This window comes from Ctenopharyngodon idella, chromosome 21 (assembly GCF_019924925.1).
Source record: "Ctenopharyngodon idella isolate HZGC_01 chromosome 21, HZGC01, whole genome shotgun sequence".
Classification (NCBI taxonomy): Eukaryota; Metazoa; Chordata; class Actinopteri; order Cypriniformes; family Xenocyprididae; genus Ctenopharyngodon; species Ctenopharyngodon idella.
The window spans coordinates 16,061,619-16,083,046 of record NC_067240.1 but is presented as its reverse complement, the minus strand read 5'-3'; the positions used below and the strand labels follow the sequence as shown (position 1 = coordinate 16,083,046).

General features: G+C 38.3%; 1 protein-coding gene across 2 annotated transcripts in view; it reads right to left on the bottom strand.

Moving 5' to 3' along the window:
- The window catches only part of caln2 (calneuron 2), a 41,777-nt gene that overhangs the window by 6,081 nt on the left and 14,268 nt on the right, over positions 1 to 21,428 (bottom strand). For both annotated transcript variants that reach the window (XM_051877983.1, XM_051877982.1), the window contains exons 4-5: positions 19,602 to 19,714; positions 477 to 633 (exon numbers count right to left, since the gene is read on the bottom strand). In XM_051877983.1, the coding sequence (XP_051733943.1) occupies positions 477 to 633; positions 19,602 to 19,714 (270 nt within the window). The remainder of the gene's footprint in view (positions 1 to 476; positions 634 to 19,601; positions 19,715 to 21,428) is intronic.

Below are 21,428 nucleotides of genomic sequence, written 5' to 3'. Positions count from 1 at the left end.
TGGATGCACCAATCAGAGAAGTTGCTGAATAAATGAATAGTCAATAATAAAGTCAATAATCTTATATTGTACTATCATTTTTGATTCATCTTGAATGTGTCATGGGAGGAGTACTTTATTGCCTCATAAAAGTACACAGTTTTGTACTTTGATTTGAATTACAAAACTATTTGATATAGTTTGTACTGTATGTTGGTTTAAAACTCTTTGTTGAAGACATTTGAAATGCCTGTGTAGAAAAATAATGAAAAAAATACATATAGGCTCCAGAAAAACTGTCCGTTCACTGCTGCGCTTTATTGTCATGTGAAGGTGGAAATAAAATATTTTCATCGGTATTCATACAGATCTGAATTCTCGAGTACTGTCAGAGTTTTAAGCATCACCTCACTGAAGCTTCGCAAAGTTTCCAGCGTCTGTAAACAACTGTTGCATTATCCGTCAATTAATATGAAATTGTTTTCTTTGCTATTTACCTCCCTGAAATTCGGTCTGGCAGTTTCCTGAGTTCTCCTTCAAGCTCTCTTCCTCTGTGACGATAATATTTTCGATGTCCTTCATGGTGAGATGGTCTCTGAAGGCGTGGAACAGGACATGTTTGAGCTCCTCCAGGGACATCTGTTGCATGTCAAACTGCAGGGTGGAAACACAAGAGGCCTCTCGTCAAATCTCAGCACGGCTGGGTTGTCAACGCTTCTCTGTTGGGCAGTGCTCAAATCCTAGAGTGATTTATTAAGGGAGAATTTCCTTCGACAGAAAGTTTTGAGAAGTGAAGCTAGTAGGAAGAGAGGAAAATGACCAGATGAGCTGTTCACTATTCAGTCACTACGCTAATCATTTGTTTACTTGCTCAATCTAATGCACATTGAAAAGAAGCACAGCACACTTAAAAATTGATCATCATACTGGACAATCTTTCTGACGCAAACTGAGATGTGAATCAACAATGATGTTGAAGGGCGTAATAGTCCTCAACATCTTTACTGTCCTTCAAACCAAAAAAAAAAAAAACCTCAACAGAAACACATTTCAGCTAAAAAAAAAAAGAAGTCATTTCAGACATCCAATTAGCACAGCAGCTCTGTCCTCATTGAACTGCAATGCTTGTAGTGACAGCATTACAATTGTGACCTCAAGCTGGGTGAAAGCTGAATAAAAAAAAAAAGAAGAAAAGGAGGAGGCAAATTTGGGCTGGTTCAATAATTCAGAATCACTGAGAGAGAGACTTGAACTTTTCCAATTTCCCAGCAAACTCTGTGTCAAGGGTCTTCTCAGAAACCTTGAATGAGCTTTGGTGGCTGGGGTGTTATCCTGTCTTGGCAGAGTCAATAAATTATTGAACTGTATGAAAAAATATGTATTACATTGCTGAGAGTTTCCTTCTCCATGATTCCATCCACTCAAATGCCCCTTTTTTTTTAATAAACTCTTTAAATCTTTATTTGGCGTTCCAACGTGTTTTCATTGTTCAATCATATAAAATGTGCATCACGCAAATGCAGTGATTACATATCTGCTTATTATTAACTAAACATATCAAAAAGATGGTCAAAACTTACTACAGTTTCACTTTATTTCGATAGTTCACTTTAGACTACTAACTTTAAATAACTTTGCAACTACATGTCGATTAACTCTTATTAATATTGCAACTATATGCAGGGCTCCAGACAAAAACATTCATTAAGGAGCCATTGGCTCCTATAGGGGGAAAAAACAGGCGCCAAATAATTTTTTTAAGAGCCACACAACAATGAACTTAAATGTTTAAATCACTTACTTTTAGTCATCCTGTTGTGTTTATATATCTCTCCTTTACAGTTTCAGCATTTTCATCTTGTGGTTTTTCTCGGAAATGAATGTCACTATTTTCACTTAATACTATTATAGTTTTTGAAAAACAACATTCACTAGATAGTGCACACGAATTCTTTCTGCGCTCAAGGCCAAAGGAGTATAGGCTACTTTGAAAGGCTCGCGCGCTCAACTGTGCACGAAACTGACAATTTTTATTTCAACATTTTTATCTTTTTTAAACTGAAATGAAAGGCAATGTGGATAAACATTCACAGCCATGATGTACAGAACACCACTCAAAGATATAAGAAAATGAATAAAAACATTTTGGATCAATAAACCTTAAAATATATATATATATATAAATAAATGCAGATAGATATGCATTTCACATGTTGGCAAATCAAATTAAATCGGCTAAATTGCCTGTGCGAGCAAGCTTTAACTAATCTACAGCGCAACATCGATGCACCAAAAAACAATCAAAAATTAATTTACAGAATTGAATTAGAACAGAATATACCGTTCTAATAAATAAAAATCATTTAAAAAATGAAATAGTCATAATCAAGTCACAAGTGCAAAATGCCTGAAGTGCAGGGGAACATATATTCAAAACACAAGCCACAAATAGTTAAATTAGATAACCCAGAGTGATCAATACATAAATTAAAATTAAAGAAATTATTAAAATAATGAAAGTATAGCCAGAATTGTCAACTTTGTCTTTTTAACTGCAGAGACAATAAACGCTAAACTGGAGTGGCAGTCTTTTTAGCTAAACATTCACAGCATCCAAAAATCAAATTATAACCGGCTGAAATGTTTTGAAATCACTTGTACGCTACCTGATTGAGAGAAAAAAATCCAATCTTTCACGCGATCTGCCTGTGTCCATTTGAGTCTTTTCAAATAGCGCGCTAGTCAGCTCGTTAACATTGACCGGCAGAAGCGCCCGTTTGTTGTTGTTGACCGGTAGGACATGAGCTGTTGGCACAAGTAGCATCTTACGTTTTTTGGATCATCTTTTACCATTTCAAAGTGCATCCAATTCTACTCTTTAGATTTTCTTATCCCAGACATTGTTAAAGATTTAATCCCTGCCGCCAAGATGCTCCTCTCGTCCTCTGTTGGATCATGGAAGTGAAACTTAAATCTGTCACAGGGGTGGTTGGATTTATTCACATTAAAAATATTTATTAAAAGCTTCTTTCTTATCACATTTTTATTTACAGCATTATCATAATAGGCTGTATATTAACCTATTGGGAGAGAACCAGTAGGTCTATGTAAAATCAGATATTGAGCACCCCCATATCTCGTTTCATAACACCTCTGCAAAGATTCGACTGTGAGATTGATAGTCGAATCAGGCTCCTCCTATCGAAGCATCGAATTGTCGACTATTCAGGGTCACCCCTAGTTTTTAGTCTTTCCTTCCTGAAGCTACAACAGTTTACTTTGAATCAAATGAAAATAAATATAAATATATGGAAATAAATATATTAAATTTGGTCTGCGTAACCAAATAACAAACGGGGGAAATTGATATACATACTACTTGACTTTGATTAATGAACAGGCCGAAATACAGAGGGACTCTTATTTTGAAATGCCTGTGCTTTACTTTTGCTGCTCATTCAAGTTCTGATGAGGAAGATAAAAAAATGTATGTTGTTACAACCGTTTACAACACATTACAATATAAATAATATAAAGTAAACTTTGTCATAATTGATCAGCATCAGCATAATCGGTTGACAAATGTGCTCTAATCATTGATTGTGAGCTGCTCTGAAGCACTGTTGCGAGAGCCTGAAGAACGCGCAACAGCGCCATCTTTTGACTTTAAAACATGCAGCGATCACATTTATTTAATGAAATTAAAGTTAACAATCACATTAGGGAGTATCGCGATTTGTTTTTCCATCCACAAAATATAAGACGCCTTAAAATAATCATTAATACTCTCGTTATACCATTTAAGATACTGAAGACTTTTTATGACCTTAAATTTATCTTATGAGCATGAGCAGTGGAATAATGAAAGTGATCAGCATGATTGATATTCAAAACGGGAAGCACGCGCTGAATTGTGTGTGTATCTGCAGTCTGCAGAGCTGGTTTCCCCTTTTGAATGACGAATATAGACGAATTTATATGAAGAAATAGGTAGTTGTCTCTTTTATGCAGGAGCAGAACGGTGTGTTTAAATGCTGCTTTTTTGCACCGAAGCAGGCGACGGAAGGCAGCAACATAGTCGGCTTTGCCGTCGGTTTGGTGTGTGATATTTTTCCCTACCCGTTCATATTTTGGTGCTCTAACTCAGTGACACCTTCATACGCAGCATCTCATTTAATTACATCAACACAACAAATGATGTGATAGGCTACTAGTCACAGAACACACAAATAACATTCAAATTTTACAGTCATGACGTGTGAATTTGTATGGTCGCCAGTGGCGACCTCAGCAAAAATATCACTCGCAAATTATTATTTTTGGTCGCAAATGCAACCGTTTTAGGCACAGTCTGGAGCCCTGACATGTCAACTGAAGGCTGAAGGCTGCGTGAGTTTGTTGTGAGTTTGTCCTCAGCCGTTTAGTGTATGATGCTCAGTTTTTCCTCTGTAACTATTTACAAAGTCGGCAAGTGTATGATGGCTAGTGTTTTAAAATCTGTTCAGATTTTAAAAGCCTTGTAGAGTATTCCAGCCTTAAAGGGATAGTTCACCCAAAAATGAAAATTCTGTCATCATTTACAGATCACAGATTACATTAGCAGATCTCGCCCCCCATTGACTACCATAGTATTTTTTTTTCTGTTACGGTAGTCAATGGGGGGCGAGATCTGCTTGGTTACAAACATTCTTCCAAATATCTTCCTTTGTGTTTAGCCGAACAAAGAAATTTATACATAATACTGATGACAGAAGTTCACACAAAAATGAAAATATCACTTTAACTCTCATTAAAGTATTAGACAGACGGTTGCCTTGAACCGAGCCCGAGCGCGATTGTCCTCCCTCCCCACTCCCCTGCTGGCCCGCACTCATATTGCACTTAACGTCCCAAGCCGGAGCACACTTAAGTCATATACGATGCAACTTTTTGAATGGATGAAAACAGGAAGAAATGCACTTTCGCTAAGATACTGCCTAATAGATTTATCATTTATGCCGCGCAACGATTTTCACGTATCAGCGGATTATTACAAATGCAGCTGATGTTAATGGACGAATTTGCAGCTTTACTCGCAAACTACAATTCCTGTTCATCAATAAGGTGAGAACCAGACCCGTTATTAACCCAAATACACTCAAATTAATTACATGAATTGATAACTGTACTATCAGAGTAGTAATAAAGATGTTTGGCGTCATAATGATGACAGTAGCGCACAAAATTAGCAGCTGTTCCGTGCTCTGGCGCGGTTAGCGCTGACACCGCATGCGAATTGTGCTCAAGCCCAACCTAACCGTGATCTGGCCCACCTCTTCCAAGTGGGCCAGGGACGGCTAAACGAACCGCGCCCGGGCACAGAATGGAGCGATCACACTTGTCAAACGAACCGGGCTTTGGGGGTCAAACACGCTCGGGCATGGTTCAGAGCGCCTAGTGTGAGTACACCCTAAGTTGACATACCTGCAAAGATACTTATAGTAGAATGTCAAAATAAAGTGTTAGCAGAAATTAAGCAGACAGCCTACTAATACTCTAATGATAATAACTGACATGTAATTACCAGGTTACTTGTATGTTTAAAGTGGACTATCGAAAGTGAAATTATTTTATTTTCATCAGAATACACAGCAACCTTTGAATGTATATTCAAGAAGCTTTTTGCCCTCAGATGTTGTGGTTATGGCATCTATTGGTAGTAACTGGACCATGCTAACTAGCAAACCTTGACGCCTTGCAAACACACATGGTTTTTATGCCCTTTAGAAGCTCCTGGGATTCAGTTCAGATGCAGAACCAATCATCATCTGATGTTATCACCGAGGCCTGTCAGGGAATGTCACTTAAACAAAGCCATGCGTAAGGCCTCAATGAGACATTATCAGCTGGGATTGTCTCTTCTGAGGAGCGAGATGACAGCACTGAGCGTGTATCTCTGTCATTCAGCCATTCACACCCATCCAGACATATACTCTCATGGGATCCCTTCAACTCCAAATTCAGTTATTTTCCAGCACTGTCTATTCTCTCACTCTGAAAGAAAACTACATGAATGAGACCTATTGATGTCTATTGATGAACTCTGTAATATCATAGCATTCCTTGTATTAGACTGTGTTTTTCTCTTATTAGCTAAGAGTAAGCTGCCCCACTTTCTACTATTAGCAGCTAAGCCAAAAAAGATGATGCAATAAAAATAAGAGACTGAATCCTTGTTGTGTTAACAAGGGATGATGATGTAGTACTTCAAGGCATCCAGTTCTAATGTTCAAGCTCTTCACATGACCAATACCTGACATTAAGTGAGGCAATTTACTGCAAGTTGTTTCATAGTTGTTGAAGCTCTATCAACATAATTGCACTTAGAGTGTGCTTAAAAACAAATTTGATTTAACATAACATAGCAGACTTTAATGTGATGATTTGAAAAGAATATTGTAGGAGTCTATTACTGTGCACCACAGACACATCCATGAGCTGTGGGGAAGACTACACTCTAAAAAAAATCTTAACGAAATTTTCCGTATTTATTTTTTACAGGTTTTTTTTTTACCTGTATTTAGAATTTTGCACTTCATTGAGTTTTAGGGTTAACGGAAATGTCCGTAAAATTACTGGATAATGTCCAGGTGATGAGCTGCCAGTACTTTTTCCATTATTTTACGGATTTATTTTTTACAGTGTAGTAGTAATAATAATAATAATAATAATACAAACAGTAATATTGTGAAATATTATTACAATTTAAAATATATTAATATTTTTAAATATATTTTAAAATGTAATTTATTCCTGTGATGACAAAGCTGATTTTTTAAAGCAGCCAGTACTCCAGTCTTCAGTGTCACATGATCTTCCAGAAATCATTTTAATATGCTGATTTCGTGATCAAGGAGCAGTTCGTATTACTTTTTGATTATTTTGCTATTTTTTCTGATAAACTTGATAAATGTGCTTACTGTCACGATTGATCAACTTAAAGTGTCCATGCTGAATAAAAGTATTAATTTCTATTTATTTTTAATTTTTTTTTTAAACAGTGTTATATACAGTATATATATATATATATATATATATATATATATATATATATATATATATATATATATTAGGGATGCACCGATACCATTTTTAAATACCGAGTACGAGTACCGATACTTTTTTCTAGTACTCGTCGATACCGTTGCCTATACATTTATTATTCTCTCTCTCTTTTTTTTCTTTTTTTTGGTGATGTTGCAGTTTTCCAAGTACAACACAGTGAGACTAATGAATGTAGGATGAATGCAATGAATGCAGCTTCTTTATTATTACTCTAATGAAAAAAGTTTCAGAATTTCACAGTGTCCAATAACCTTCAAAGGGCATAATCACCAATATATATAATTGTTGTTATATAAAAATAAATTTACAAACAATACAACAAATACTATAGAGATACAATTTAAATAAACTTGTTTTTCAGATACAGTAGGTTTATTTACCATGTATACATTTATTTAACATATTTTGTTGTTTTATTAACATTAATGACAAATATTTAATTAGGCTACGGTCCCTTTAAGACCGAATTCATGGATACTGACACATATCCTGTTTTCACCCAAATGTTTACGTCCACTTAAGCCAGAACCAACGGTATTTATGTGAGATACTCCACACGATGGACATTTTGACAACTATGTGTGCATTTGACCATTCAGGTGCAAGGAGAACCGATCGCGTGCTGTCTGAGAGAACTGGGATCGAGAGAGGGAGAGGGAGAGAACGCTTCTGGTCTGTCATTCAGCGCGATTCCGCCTATCCTGCCTTCACTAATCGATAACGAATTGTGATTGAAAGCATGCAGTTCGCAATATGTGTGTTGTCATCATTAATTTGAAGTATTTCCACACCCCTGAGGCTGACATTGTTTCTGCTGCTGCCGTCGGTGTCTCTGTGCACGGAAAATTCTGTCAGTTACATCATGTGAGGTATCGGTCTTTGGTATCGGGGGTATTTTTACGAGTACGAGTACAAGTACATGAGCTTGGTATCGGGCCCGATACCGATACTGGTATCGGTGCATCCCTAATATATATATATATATTATATATATATATATATATATATATATATATATACATATATATATACATATATATATATATATATATATATATTAGGGATGCACCGATACCAGTATATATAAGTAATAATAATAATAATATATATAAGTAATAATATTTTTTATCATTTTATATCTGTACTGTTTAACTAAATAACAGGTGCCAGACTTGCAAAGCTAGCACAGCTTCAAATAAAACATTACTATGCAGCATGGAAATAAATCACTTTAAAAAAAAAAATCAGTCTTTTACACCAAAAAAAAATATTGTCACATGATACATTCTTTTTCTTTCACATTCCGTTTGACTTGATGACATCAGTAAAGGTGCGATCTTGTAGGAGATCGCTACTTTATTGTGCAAGATCGCTCCTTTATATTTTAAATGCTAATGTTTGTGTGTGTGTTTGTGACTGCTGGCTGTAATCCACGCAGTCTGTTTGATTTGACAGGCATTTGAAAGGCCTCTGATTATTCCAGATTTACACTTACTGTGTTGCTTATTTTGCAGTGGCGGCACTAAAAGCCTGTATTGATTCCCATCATTGACCATCAATCCTGAAGTAGCACCCAGTAGAGCAGGTGATTAACATTTCAATTACCTGAACGCTCTCATTTTAATGGCAGGTACATGATTAATGTGAGAGCGAAAATGCCTCTGTGAAATGATTTGGGAGAGCTCTCATAAAGAAAGACAGAACAAACAATTCATAATAATAAACTATAATTCAGAGAGTTAAAATGCCTGTTAACTATTGCCAAATTCTTGTGAATTTACAGATTGATCATCTCTCATACACAGTTTGTATTCAATAAATGCCTAAGATTTAAAATGCTGTGTCTGTAGGCAGATCATTAGGTTCATCAGAGCAATTGTGTCTTAATATCTCACTGTTTGCTATTGCCTTCCCCTCCAAAACCTAGACCTGGTGTTAAAAGTGTGTCTGGATTGTGGCCAGTTCTCATGTCAAATGGCTAAGCGGATCTGCACGTAGGGGGAGATGGGCCATGGAGAAATCTGTCAGAGGCTGATGTCTTTGGTTGACCCACTGAGCAAGGGACGAGGCAGTAAGTGTCGTGTTGAAGGTGTCCAGACACATTTGTCACAATGAAATAGGAGCTGGGCTCTTTTTCCTTCCCAATCCTGTCTGCCTGCTCCCCTCTATAACTCACAGACACAGCCACATTAATGCTGATATAAAGAGATAAGCTACACTGAAGTGAGGAGAGAAGAGTGAAGGACCATATCCGCTGACTATGGACGCAGCAATGAACTTAAATTTGTACTAATTAGCACTGATTAAAGGCAGGGTAGGTGATTTGCTTCAAAAACATTTTTTGTTATGCTGTTTGAAAGTCTCTTCACATCCCGATAGCAATCACTACGTTAATTTATATGTATTTATATATTAATTTATACGTATTTACATACCCTCACGCACCCTGTTCGCACAGACATCATACGTCATCAGCGCGTTAAGACAGAGTTAAGACAGACACGAGCACCGCAACCAGCAGCCATGTTTTACAGTTCCTCCTGAACCGAAGCAATGAGCTTATGCTGCATTCATGCCATAACTACCATAATTTGGATGAGATGGAAACCCGTAACATTATACTCAGAGCGAATTTATGCGTTTCAATGGCAACACTATCAACACCAATGGTACAGGTCAGTGCTCCTGTTGTTTACGTTCATTATTACTGTAATGTTATGTGCTTAGAGACACGAGGTAGTTTAACGCAGTCTCTCGTGACGTTTTTGTTTGCTCCCTGCTGTATGCGTTCATATGTTTTGGAGGAGGCGTGGCTTTGGAGAACGCTCTGAAGGATCTTATGCTTTCAAAGCTAGCTTGCTATTGCTAGTCTCTCCAAAAATGACTTACTCTACCTTTAAGTTATTTGCGATGGTCAAATCAATATTTTTGTAAAAACATGCGTTGCATTAAGGAGGATGAACATAATTCAAAGATATTATTGTGGGCCCTTTATAAAAGTCAAAATATTGATTTATATACTACTACTAATAAATTATTATTATTATTGTTATATCTCTCTGGACTTCCTGTGGACTCAGCAAAAATACTCAGCATTTCACGACTTTGTGTGCCTGTATAATCTTAGCGTACATGGTGAACAGTTTTGGCTTGCTGTCCACTATGGAGGGTCTTAGAGAGGATATTCTACTTGAGCTCTGATTTGCCCCCAAAATTGCAAAGTACAATTCGGACAGCAAGTAGGATTTACCGGATCGAAATGCTCATAACTATTTCTGTGAAAATGGCACATGTAATTGTCTCAGTGGTCCGAAGAGCCCCCCAAAACACCTGGTGAGAAAGTTATATTGGAAGGAATATGCACTGTGGAAGGAATATGCATTGGCGCAGTTCCTGTGGGAGCCATGGCGGGGCACTGCAGTGGCAGTACTGAGTTAAGCATGGCACTGCAGTGGTAGCATCAAATCCACTGGAAGGCAAGCCTGCAACCTTTAACCAAAAAAGCGTAACGGCTAATGCTAATGCTAACGCTCCGGCTGTGGCGGTACGCAGGAAAGGACCAGAGGCCATTACACGATAGGCTGAGAGGTGCCGCACGTGATTAAGTTAGCCGTTACGCTTTCTCCAATGGTAAGAGATACAGACCCTCTCATCTCCCTGTAATAATACAATCTCTGGTAGCATCGAGCTCCTGTGCGAGTTGTCTGCAGACTTGAGGTTTGCCGCTGAGGTTGGAGAGTTTCCTGCCACTGCATCCACGACATGGAGCCTAGGAATTACAGAATGTGAGGCTCACCAATGTCGCTGAAGGGGCAGGTCTTCTAACCTGGGAAGAACAGGCTCAATGACCCCCAAAGTGGGCCCCCGCAGAAAGAGGAAAAGGAAACCATAAAAATAACTGACGTGGCATTCCCATACCCTCCTGACATGAGGGCCTGAACTATGAGAGGATGCGAGGGCCAGTCCCCTCCAAAAGGGGAGATTCTGGCACCTCCAGTCGCGAAAAAATTCGGACGGAAGGCCCCATGATTAGAAACATGAGAGATCACACTGCAGTTCGGAAAGGGGGAAGCCACTACTGTGTGCTACTTGCAGCAACCATTTAAAAGTAGCCCAAATTCACAGAAAAACTGCAGACGTGGCAAACCTGTTGATGAGGATGAGAGTCACAGATGGGGCGGCCGCGGAACTATTGCCTGCGAATAGACTGCCGGCTGGGATGAGCAGCACACAAGGAACCGGTGGTCGCGGTTAAAGGCGGAGGCAGTAGAGGGTTGAAGGCAAGCCGCCTAGTCCGTGTGAGGATTTGCTTTGGTGCTTCAGTTTGGTAAAGGACAAATTAATGTTGTCAGAGGGAAAAAGCTCAATTTCCTGAAAGTTGGACATGATACCAGATTGGGGAGGGCCAAATGGCAAAAAAACTGATGCAGGGAAGAAGAGGCTGCTTTTATATTGTGGCATTAATTAGAAGATTAGATGGACGTACTCCTCCGGAAATTATTTTTAATAACTTCAATTCCGCTTGTACTTTAACGCAAATTGCTTATATTGAAGGATTTTTTCTCATTTCTCCCTATTTCTCAATCTGGAATATATGTATGATAAAATATGTTAATTTTTAAAATAACTAACTGTATTAAACTAACATGTTAAATTGACATGTCTATTTTATTATCTGCTGCTTTTATTTGGGTGTTTTTTTGTTTTTTTTTCATTGTCCCCTCAAAGCCACAGCAGAATCCAAATAAGCTGATCCTTAATCAAGATGATTCAGAATATCTCATACAGTCTGCCAATCGATACTATATCACTCCGTCAAGACATCAGGGGGGACCGTCTGTGGTGTCTTATCAGAGACTCCAACATCTTATTACTTTGTGCCAAAAAAAAAAAAAAAAAAAAGCACTGAAAAATCATTTGAGGAACTGCAGTGATATACCTCTACTATAACTTGGTGTATACCCTTGAACTACAAGTACATAGACAAACACACACATATAACTGTCTTCTGCGAAATCATTTCCAAGGCACTAACAGCCTGTAATTCAGCTGCCAGTTCTGCAACTGTCACTTTGGGAAGTGTGAACTGAACAGATGGCATTTGGGCGTGAATGGTGCGTTTGGGAGCAGGGAGATTGTAACAGGAGGGTCTGGGGTTCATCAGACATCCATTACTTCACATGGACTCATTTTCATTCAGCTCCACGAACCCTGGACCAACATCACTTCTACTTACTCTATTAGCGGCTATAGTAGATTAAATACTTGCACCATGACCTGGCTAAATATTGGTTTAAATTTCACTGCTCAGAGTCTAGTGTGACCATGGCACACACACACACACATACACATCCATATTTGCAAGTATGCATACAGTACTCACCATTCATAGCACTATCAAGCCAAAAACACTCACACAGACAAAAACCGACAAGGGTGACGAGCCGATTACGAGGTATAAGACATAACCAATGCAGTGTCTCTGTCACAGTCTCCACATGTGACATTTGACATGGTTAGGGCCCATCTGCTCGTGGGCCTGATTGTTATCGCATCATGTTAATGACTGCCAGTGTGAACGAAGCAATGCATCTGTCCTACTTTCATCCCCTTTCCATTAGCTGAAGTGTCCTAGTGGATAGAAGGCAATCAACAGGATAATTGCAGACCAGCAGCCATGAGAGAATTACAAGCAGAAAACAGGTGCCATTAACCACTAACCTTTTCTCTTCTCAAAGAGTTGTTTCTTAACACACAGCCATATGCAGTGATAAAATAATCAGAAGTTTGTGATTTCCGGCGACCAGAAGCAACCGTGGGCGTGTCCAGCAATGCGACAAAGTTGAGAAAAGTTTCACTTTATGCAAATGAGCAGCGACTGCCAATGGGAGTGAAGACATGGGAGCACATGTGTGAGATGCTGTTGTCGAGTGAAGGCAAGATGGAGAAGATAACATTGCCATGAGCGATTTCTGCCCACATATAATAGAAAAATTATGCTTGGAAAACCGTGTCAGAAATTGTCTGCATTCTGAGTGATCCGTTCATTGACAGTCATTCATCTTGTTCATGAAATGATGTATTATCCCCTGCTGCACTTTATATTCAAATGCTTTCCCCTCCAGAATGTTCATTTTTAGCAACAAAAAGCAGATTCCTTGTTGAATTAAAATTTTGTATATTTTACCAGCAATGCATCTCTTTTCTGATCAGATTTTGAAAAGCTATGACCAGTTGAGCATCCCATCAATGATATTCGTCCAGCTTTAGAAACAATGCCCACTATGACTAAAAATACAGTCACTATAGCAAACTATAGCAATACTGTGTCTGGGTGTATATATATATATATATATATATACATATTATGGCATGCCATTCAGGAAATTATTGTATTTATACTATGAAGTTTGAGTATATGGAATGGAAATCAGAATATATGGAATGGAATGAAAGTCTGAATATATGGAATTAAACTCTGAATATATATATAGAATGAAAGTCTGAATATATGGAATGAAATTCTGAATATATGGAACGAAATTTGCAATATATGGAATGAAAGTGCAAATTTGACAGTACTTAATGAATAATGTATAGCTAGATAGATCCTTGTTATCAAAGCAATAGCCTGAATTCCAAGACTTTAAAAATGACATTCCCTGAAATTTTCCAATATTTGCAGAACTAAAAATTTTTGGCAACAGCTGGTCATACACCAAACAACACAAACAGTTTGGAGTCTACATCCGTCATCTTGAGAATCACATTTCCATATAATATTCCAAATTCAGTAGTACGCAACAGTAACTGCAGAGCCACAGCGTTGATGAATGTAAAAGAAGGCACAACCATATGTCTTTCTAGTGCATTTAGTTTACACAGAAAAGCAATGAAAAGCAGTAAAAATTCCCATAATCCTCTCTGACAGAGCTTTATGATTGACCCAAAGCAAATGTCTACGACAGAGCTATGATCTTGTACATGCTCATACAGGTGATTTTCATTGTTTGTTCACACAGAGCACATTACCGGTAATTTACAGGTAATGTTACAAGTTCTCATACCGGAACCAATTTACCGGTATTTTTGAAAAGGTCCTGTTCACACATGATCTCTCAACGGTAATTTTTTACGTTAATTACCGGTAATAAAAAGCCTACCAGTAAAGACTGTATGTGTGAAAGAGGCTATATTGCAATATTCTTAGTGCTTATGAGTAGTCATGTTCAACAAAATGTTGCTGAAAGAATATCATGCATCATTCTTGAAGGAATTTACAAATCTCTCTTTAGACTTTTAAATATTTTCAGATTGCATTTCGTTCTAATTTTTATCCAGTATTTTCAGACTTTATTCCATATACTCAGACATCATATTATAAATAAAATAATTTTATTCTACATAAGCTGTATTCCATATATTTAGACTTTCATTCTATATATTTAGACTTTCATTCCATATATTCAGACTTTCATGCCATATATTCAGACTTTCATTCCATTCCATTCCATTCCATATACTCAAACTTCATATTATAAATACAATAATTTCCTGAACGGCATGCCATAATATGTATATACAGTATATATTTGTATGCTGCAAGAATATAATATAAATTGCGGTTATAGCTAATGTGATGTGGAGGTATTTGTGTGCCATTAACAGCCTGCAGTATTTTAAATTCACTGCCTATAGTGGTAATCTCCCTTGTACACTCGTCAGCACAAACAGCTCTGAAAAGTGAATATTTGTGCATTCGGCCCTGCTGAGTTTGTTTGTCATGCTGCTCTAAATGTCTCCACAGAGGGTTTTAGTTTACTTTTAAGACAGCTATGGCTCTATAGCATTGATGCCGCTGGCTACAAGCAGACAATAGTACAGAGATCCTGGTGTCATTCATCTGGGCTGGACATGGAGGAGGACAGTGCCGGGCTGATTCACGGCTTAATTGAGTTGTCAGCTGTGGCGAGTTGGAAAAAAAGAGACATACTCCCTAAAGCTGTGGTGACTGTTGGGGATACTCCTGAAAGCTCCTTTAATTTTGGCTCACTGCATCTTTCATATTTCTCTTAGTTTCTCTCTCTCGCTCACTTTCCTGTCACTGTTTATATATCCACTCCAACTTTCTGTCATCTGTTTAAAAAAATATGTAAATCTTGATTTCAGAACAGAACAGAGACAGGAGTATTATTCATTGCCCACATGAATACTACACAGAGGGCAAAATAACACTGGCTGATTCTAAAAAAACAGGCTATTACTGTCCCTGAACTTTAGAATGGTAGTGTTTATAGAAAAGACACCTATGCAGGTTAAAATTCTATAGAATCATAGAATATATAGAAATGTGCTTGTAATGCAGTGCAAGACAACAGAGGCAGACTACATAATTAATATCAGCTGATATTTATAGGCGCCAACCACTGACTCTAGCACCCATGCAGTAGAGATGTTTTGAAATAACAGTAAAACAATAGCCAAATGTGAATTATACATCATAGATGGCTAGAATGTGTTATTAGTGATACTGGTTAATGCTGACTGTGTTTGTCTCAAATCATTTCCACTGTCAAAATTGGGCTGTTGGCAGCAACTCTACATACACTCCCCAGGCTTGTACTCCTCGGGGTGGGGAAAACAAGCTTGTTTATGCCTATGTGTTCCTAATAATCCATGATTGCCTGTAGCTCTTGGCTCTGACGTCCCCATTGACAATCTTGTTAAGAACATTTTTAAACGCCCCCCACTAATAAGTGCTCAGTCTTTCATGTTACACAAGGGCCTCAAGGTTCTTCGGATAAAAAATGTCCTAGTCAGCATGCAAATTCAAACTGAGATGACACCCTGATGAGCACATACACAATTTCTTTTTGCTGACAGATAAAAGCTAACTTTCTTCTGACTGGTGTATGACTTCACATCTGCAGCTCAATCTGCATCTACAGCTCAAGCTTTAAAAATTTTAAACAACAGCTTTTGGAGGGGATGGGTCTGGCTCCAATGCACTGTGTGTGAGACTTTACATAGAGGTCATCACTACCATACCTCAATGTCAAAGACATGGTGTGTTAATATTTATTAGAGCAGGTTATGATGCAAATAGCTTGAAATATATTTGACAGGAATCTTACAGATTATGATTGCAAAGATGCACTTGACCTTGAAATCATAATAGTTGAACCGATGTACTATATTGTAAATTTATATAAATAAATTGAGAAATTCTAATTTAAATCCTTCATTTATTCTATTGTATTTGAATTATTGTTATTATTAATCCTTTTTTTTGTCTACAATTAGTAGACACAATTATTAGAGATGCACAAATACTAAATTTCTCTGCCGATACTGATAGCCGATTATTCAGAATGATATCGGCCGTTGCCAATGCCGATACCGATTTTTCATAAGGAAAAAAAATCTCTCCCAAATAATGCAGCAAACTATACAGGGAACCCTCTCATTTGGTACACTGTAATATTAGAGATAACAATTAACAACAGAGGTATTATATTCAGCTGTTGATATAATAATTACACTCAAATAAAAACTGAAATGTTTGAATACAACTCAGATGCACATAGGGTAGTTTTCATAAGCACTTGTCTTCATGGAAAATTTATTCAAACATATAATTAACAGTAAATAAGCTCCTCTCTAGTGTTTTTTAATAGCTAACTAAGGAACTGTGAACATTGGAAAAGGTAAATGTGACATTATGTGACATATTGTTCACAAGCTGTGTTACTGAAGTCTTTCCGTGGTTGAAACACAGATAAAGTGATTATATGAGACATGATACATTCTGGTAAGTTTTACTGTATCTTTTAACATACCTTTTGATGTTCATGCATGTTTTTCAAAATATAACTTTTATTAATGTGGAAGAAAAGGCTCGTGCTCCACGCTGCCGCTTGACATGAGGTAGGAAGGGACGAGGAGTCAGAGACAGGCGGAAACAGGGAGGACCCGGCAGATAGAGACACCGCAGTAGAACTAATGGTGGGAGGAGCCAGGGAGGAATCAGATGTCTGACCACCAGCGGTGAAGCCAGAAGATTTGGAGACCAAGGTGGAGCCGAGGAGACACAGAGACCGGGCGGCACCGTATGTCCTGGAGGCCAAGGTAGAGCTGTGGTGATGAGCGGCTGAGGTAGAGCCAGGGTGCCGGAGGTAAGGCGGAGCCCGATGGAGCTCCATGGTGTTGGCAGAGCAAGAACTGACCTAGGCAGAGCCAGAGGGACGAGGCAGCCCAGTGGAGCCGTAAGGACGACAGGCGAGCCGAAGGAGGGAGGAGCCAAGGTGGAGCAGACTGGACGACGAGCCGAGGTGGAGCCAAGGGAGTGAAGAGCCAAGGTGGTGCAGACTGGTTGACGGGCTGCGGTGGAGTACAGGCTCTGCGGCTCGAGGCAGAGACAAGGGATCCACATGTCAAGGCAGAACTAGAGACCGGAAGACCCGAGACAGATCCACAGAGCAGAGTGGAGCAAACAGAAGAGGAGCCGAGAAACTGAAGGGAACCAGCGAAGGTGGGGACGAAGAACTGGCTGTCTTTGGTAGAGGAGGTGGGAGACGGAGGCTGGGTGGGACCATCAGGGACGCAGGAGACTTGGAGCTGGGAAGGACAGCGGAGATGCAGGAGAATTGGACCTGGGCGGGACCAGTGGGGACAGGAGACTATGGGGAAATCCCAGACAATAACACAGAATAACACAGTAACTTTGGACAGCTCACATTCAGCAACAAGAGTATGGGTGGGGCTCCATTCTATTCCCTTGAACTCCACAATGACACCCACTGGTGCTGATGATGTTGCCGGTTCACACTCCTGATCAGACATATTGTTGGGCTCAGGCTCCAGGGCGAAGTATGGCTCAGGCTCCGTGTCTGTGGTGGGCTCAGGCATAATGTCCGTGTTGGGTGTTGTTGGTGGCTGGCTGGTCTCTGGGTCCGAAGTGGGGCTGGCGTTGGCCTCATCCATGAGGCAGACAGTCATAGGGAAGTTGTCATTAGCCAGCACCCACTCCACACAAGAGCAAATGTCCCTCGAGGACCATCACCGGGCAGGCGTGTCTTACACCGCTCATTTAAGCTGGTGAGGAAAACACACACACAGGGAGCAGTCGGGGAAGAGTTAAGACACAGCAGCTCTACAAAGTCATTTGTGTGGTCCTCGAGGGTATTATCTTCCTGCTCTAAACAGAGCAATCTGACTGCAGGAAGACCCATTTCTTGTACGGTTCAGTCTTCTGTAACAGGTGGCTGTAGTAAAGCGCACAATGACGAAGGAGATATCAACAATGAATAAATCCAAAAACGTAACACACAGGAGATCAATTGAAAAATGGAATAGCACAACCACTTCAACATAAAACATTTCATTACTGTCAGGGTTATGTTTATTTCTGTTTAGTTTGATTGTCGTTTGATATACACTTCCATTTGGGGTTTGGGGACAGTAACAAAATGTTTTTGTAAGAAGTCTCTTATGTGCACCAAGGTTGACTTTATTTGATAAAATTCTAGTTTTCTATTTGAATATATTTAAAATGTAATTTATTCCTTTGATGGCAAAGCTGAATTTTCAGCATCATTACTGCAGATTTCAGTGTCACATGATCCCTCAGAAAATCATCAAAATTTTCTTATTATCAATGTTGAAAACAGATGTGCTGCTTAATATTTTTTGTGGAAACCATGATACATTTTTCATGATACATAGCTGTGTAAGAAAAGTGTAGGATTTCTAACAGAAAATTGTGAAATTATCTCAATAACAGTCGCTCTGTCAAAACAAAATATTTCCCAGGAGGTTTTGTCATTTTGCCAAGATTAGACTTGTATTGGCCTCATAATAACATCAGAGAGGGAGACAGTGTTTGGTATGCTGGTGTGATGATGTTACAAGGATTACCGTTGCAGTTATGAGTCACTGTATCCCACTAAAGGTGTGTTGAGATGAGCATTTAAATCACCTTCGAGACAACCAGTGTCTGTGACCTTGCTGTTACTCACTCCTACACACCGCTCTGCTTCCTCTGTGAGGGAGAGACGCTACACATAAACATGCAAATCCAAACTCAGACACTGCTCCTTCAAGAAAGGAAGTCAGCTATTTTTCCGGTCTAAATTCTTATTTAATAAAAGCAGAGATGGAGACCTAAAGAGAGAGAAAGTGAAAAAAATGCCCAAATGCCTGTGATGACTAATTCAGATACTTCCCTTTTAAGTGGCAAATCTTTCAATTAATATGCCTTCCTCGACGCTCACAGAAATCTATAATTTCCCCACTATATTAATGAATGTTCACTTTGAAATGGACAGATCTGCCTGCTCACTTTGAAGCCCACAATCTGGGAAGAATCACATTCACCAGTCGTCACGGGACGGAGGAAGCATGTGGAGAGGGCAGAGCGTTACCCATAATCTTATCCGTATGCTCAGAATACAAATGCATGCCCAAACAATGAAGAAGAGAAGAGAACACTGAAATATAGAAAGAAATGTTTTCCATACCTGCCAGAATATGCTGTCTATAGTGCTGCCTAAGAAGCCCTCTCTGGTTTCAGAAGAGACGAGTTTAGGTCCCAATATTGTCATAAATTCATCAAAATCCACCTGTCCATCACCTGCATCAAGAAGAGAACATACATGTTAGAATTAGAGAGAATTTTAAAAAGAGCCTCAATAAGTTTAAGTAAAACAACGGGATCTTACATATTGGTACCATGATGCTTATCAGTTAAAATGAGATAATTTTTTTAAGTTTATGATATTCGTCCATATTGAATAAATATCTTCAGATACAGGGTATTCAATTGTGCAGTCTCATTTCCTTTATATTTACAACTGGATTACTTTTGCTGTCATCTAAAGCTCACTTTAAAGGTAATCTTTACAACACAATTTAATAACACTGTTTTAAATGTCATTATATTGCTGTGATGCTTAAATTCACTTTAGCATTTAAAATGACTGACTTTAGTTTTTAACATTATTATTTATTATCATTTATTTAGATAAAATAGTATAGTATAATAATACAGAGTTTTAATATCTGCCATTTATCTGATATTATTCATGACATGAAAATAGTTATTGGTTTATCTATACATTGCTAGATTACTGAAGCAGTTTTTATGTAACACAAACAGTAACACTGTGTCCTAACCAGATGCAACACTAAAGAAACAAGTTACAAAATATCTCTTTTCCATGTAATTCTGAGTTTTCTTCCTAACCAGCAGCAAAATCAAATAATCAAATGTCTTCTGACTAGTTGAAATTTTGTCACGTTGCACAGCAATTCAGTCTGGACAAGACAAATTGGTTGTCGCTGGAAACTTTTTACATTGCAGTTGGTGAGGACAAAGTTAAAGAATAGAGTATAACAGAACAGACTAGAATTATATGGGGAAACCAAAATTGCCCTTTTCATTTAATTTTAATTGAATAGGATCTACCCTGCTATGAGATTGATTTATTATGCAGTTTTTATTGGTGTGGCTCAGCTAAATGAAACCATTCAGTGCTTCTGAACTAAGCACTAGGCTACAGATCTGATATATTCAAGTTTACTTGATTACAGTTTGAAACCGACAATGATATTTTTCTCTTCACAATTTATCTCCCATTGTTTTCTTGTTCAGTTTTATTCAATAAAGCAAATATTATGGGCCAGGCAAATTAAAATTCAGATCAACTTGCAGCTGCTAATACCTTTACTACTTTTAATGAATACTTTTTTCATTAATAATTTAAAATTAAACTGAATTTAATTATCTCCTAAGGTGCATGCTTCTGACCTTACATTTGCTCTTAAAGGATTAGCTTACTTTCAAATGAAAATTAGCCCAAGCTTTACTCACCCTCAAGCCACCCTAGGTGTATATGACTTTCTTTCAGATGAACAATCAGAGAAATATTAATAAATATCCTGACGCATCCGAGCTTTATTATGGCAGTGAACAGGATCAACAAGTATGAGCTGAAGAAAGTGCATCCATCCACATCTATCCATCATAAACGTATTCCACACGTCTCCGGGGGGGTTAATAAAGGCCTTCTGAAGCGAAGCGATGCGTATGTGTAAAAAAATATATCCACATTTAACAAGTTATGAAGTAAAATATCTAGCTTCCGGCAGACCGCCTTCCGTATTCAAGTTATGAAGAAAGTGTAAACTGGCGCCGCGTCAGTTACACTTTTTCCGTAAGTTGAATAGGGAAGGCGTAGGACGTAGCATAAGCTTTTTGAACTGCAAGAGTTTTACACTTTCTTCGTACGTTGAATACGGAAGGCGGTCTGGCGGAAGCTAGATATTTTGCTTCATAACTTGTTAAA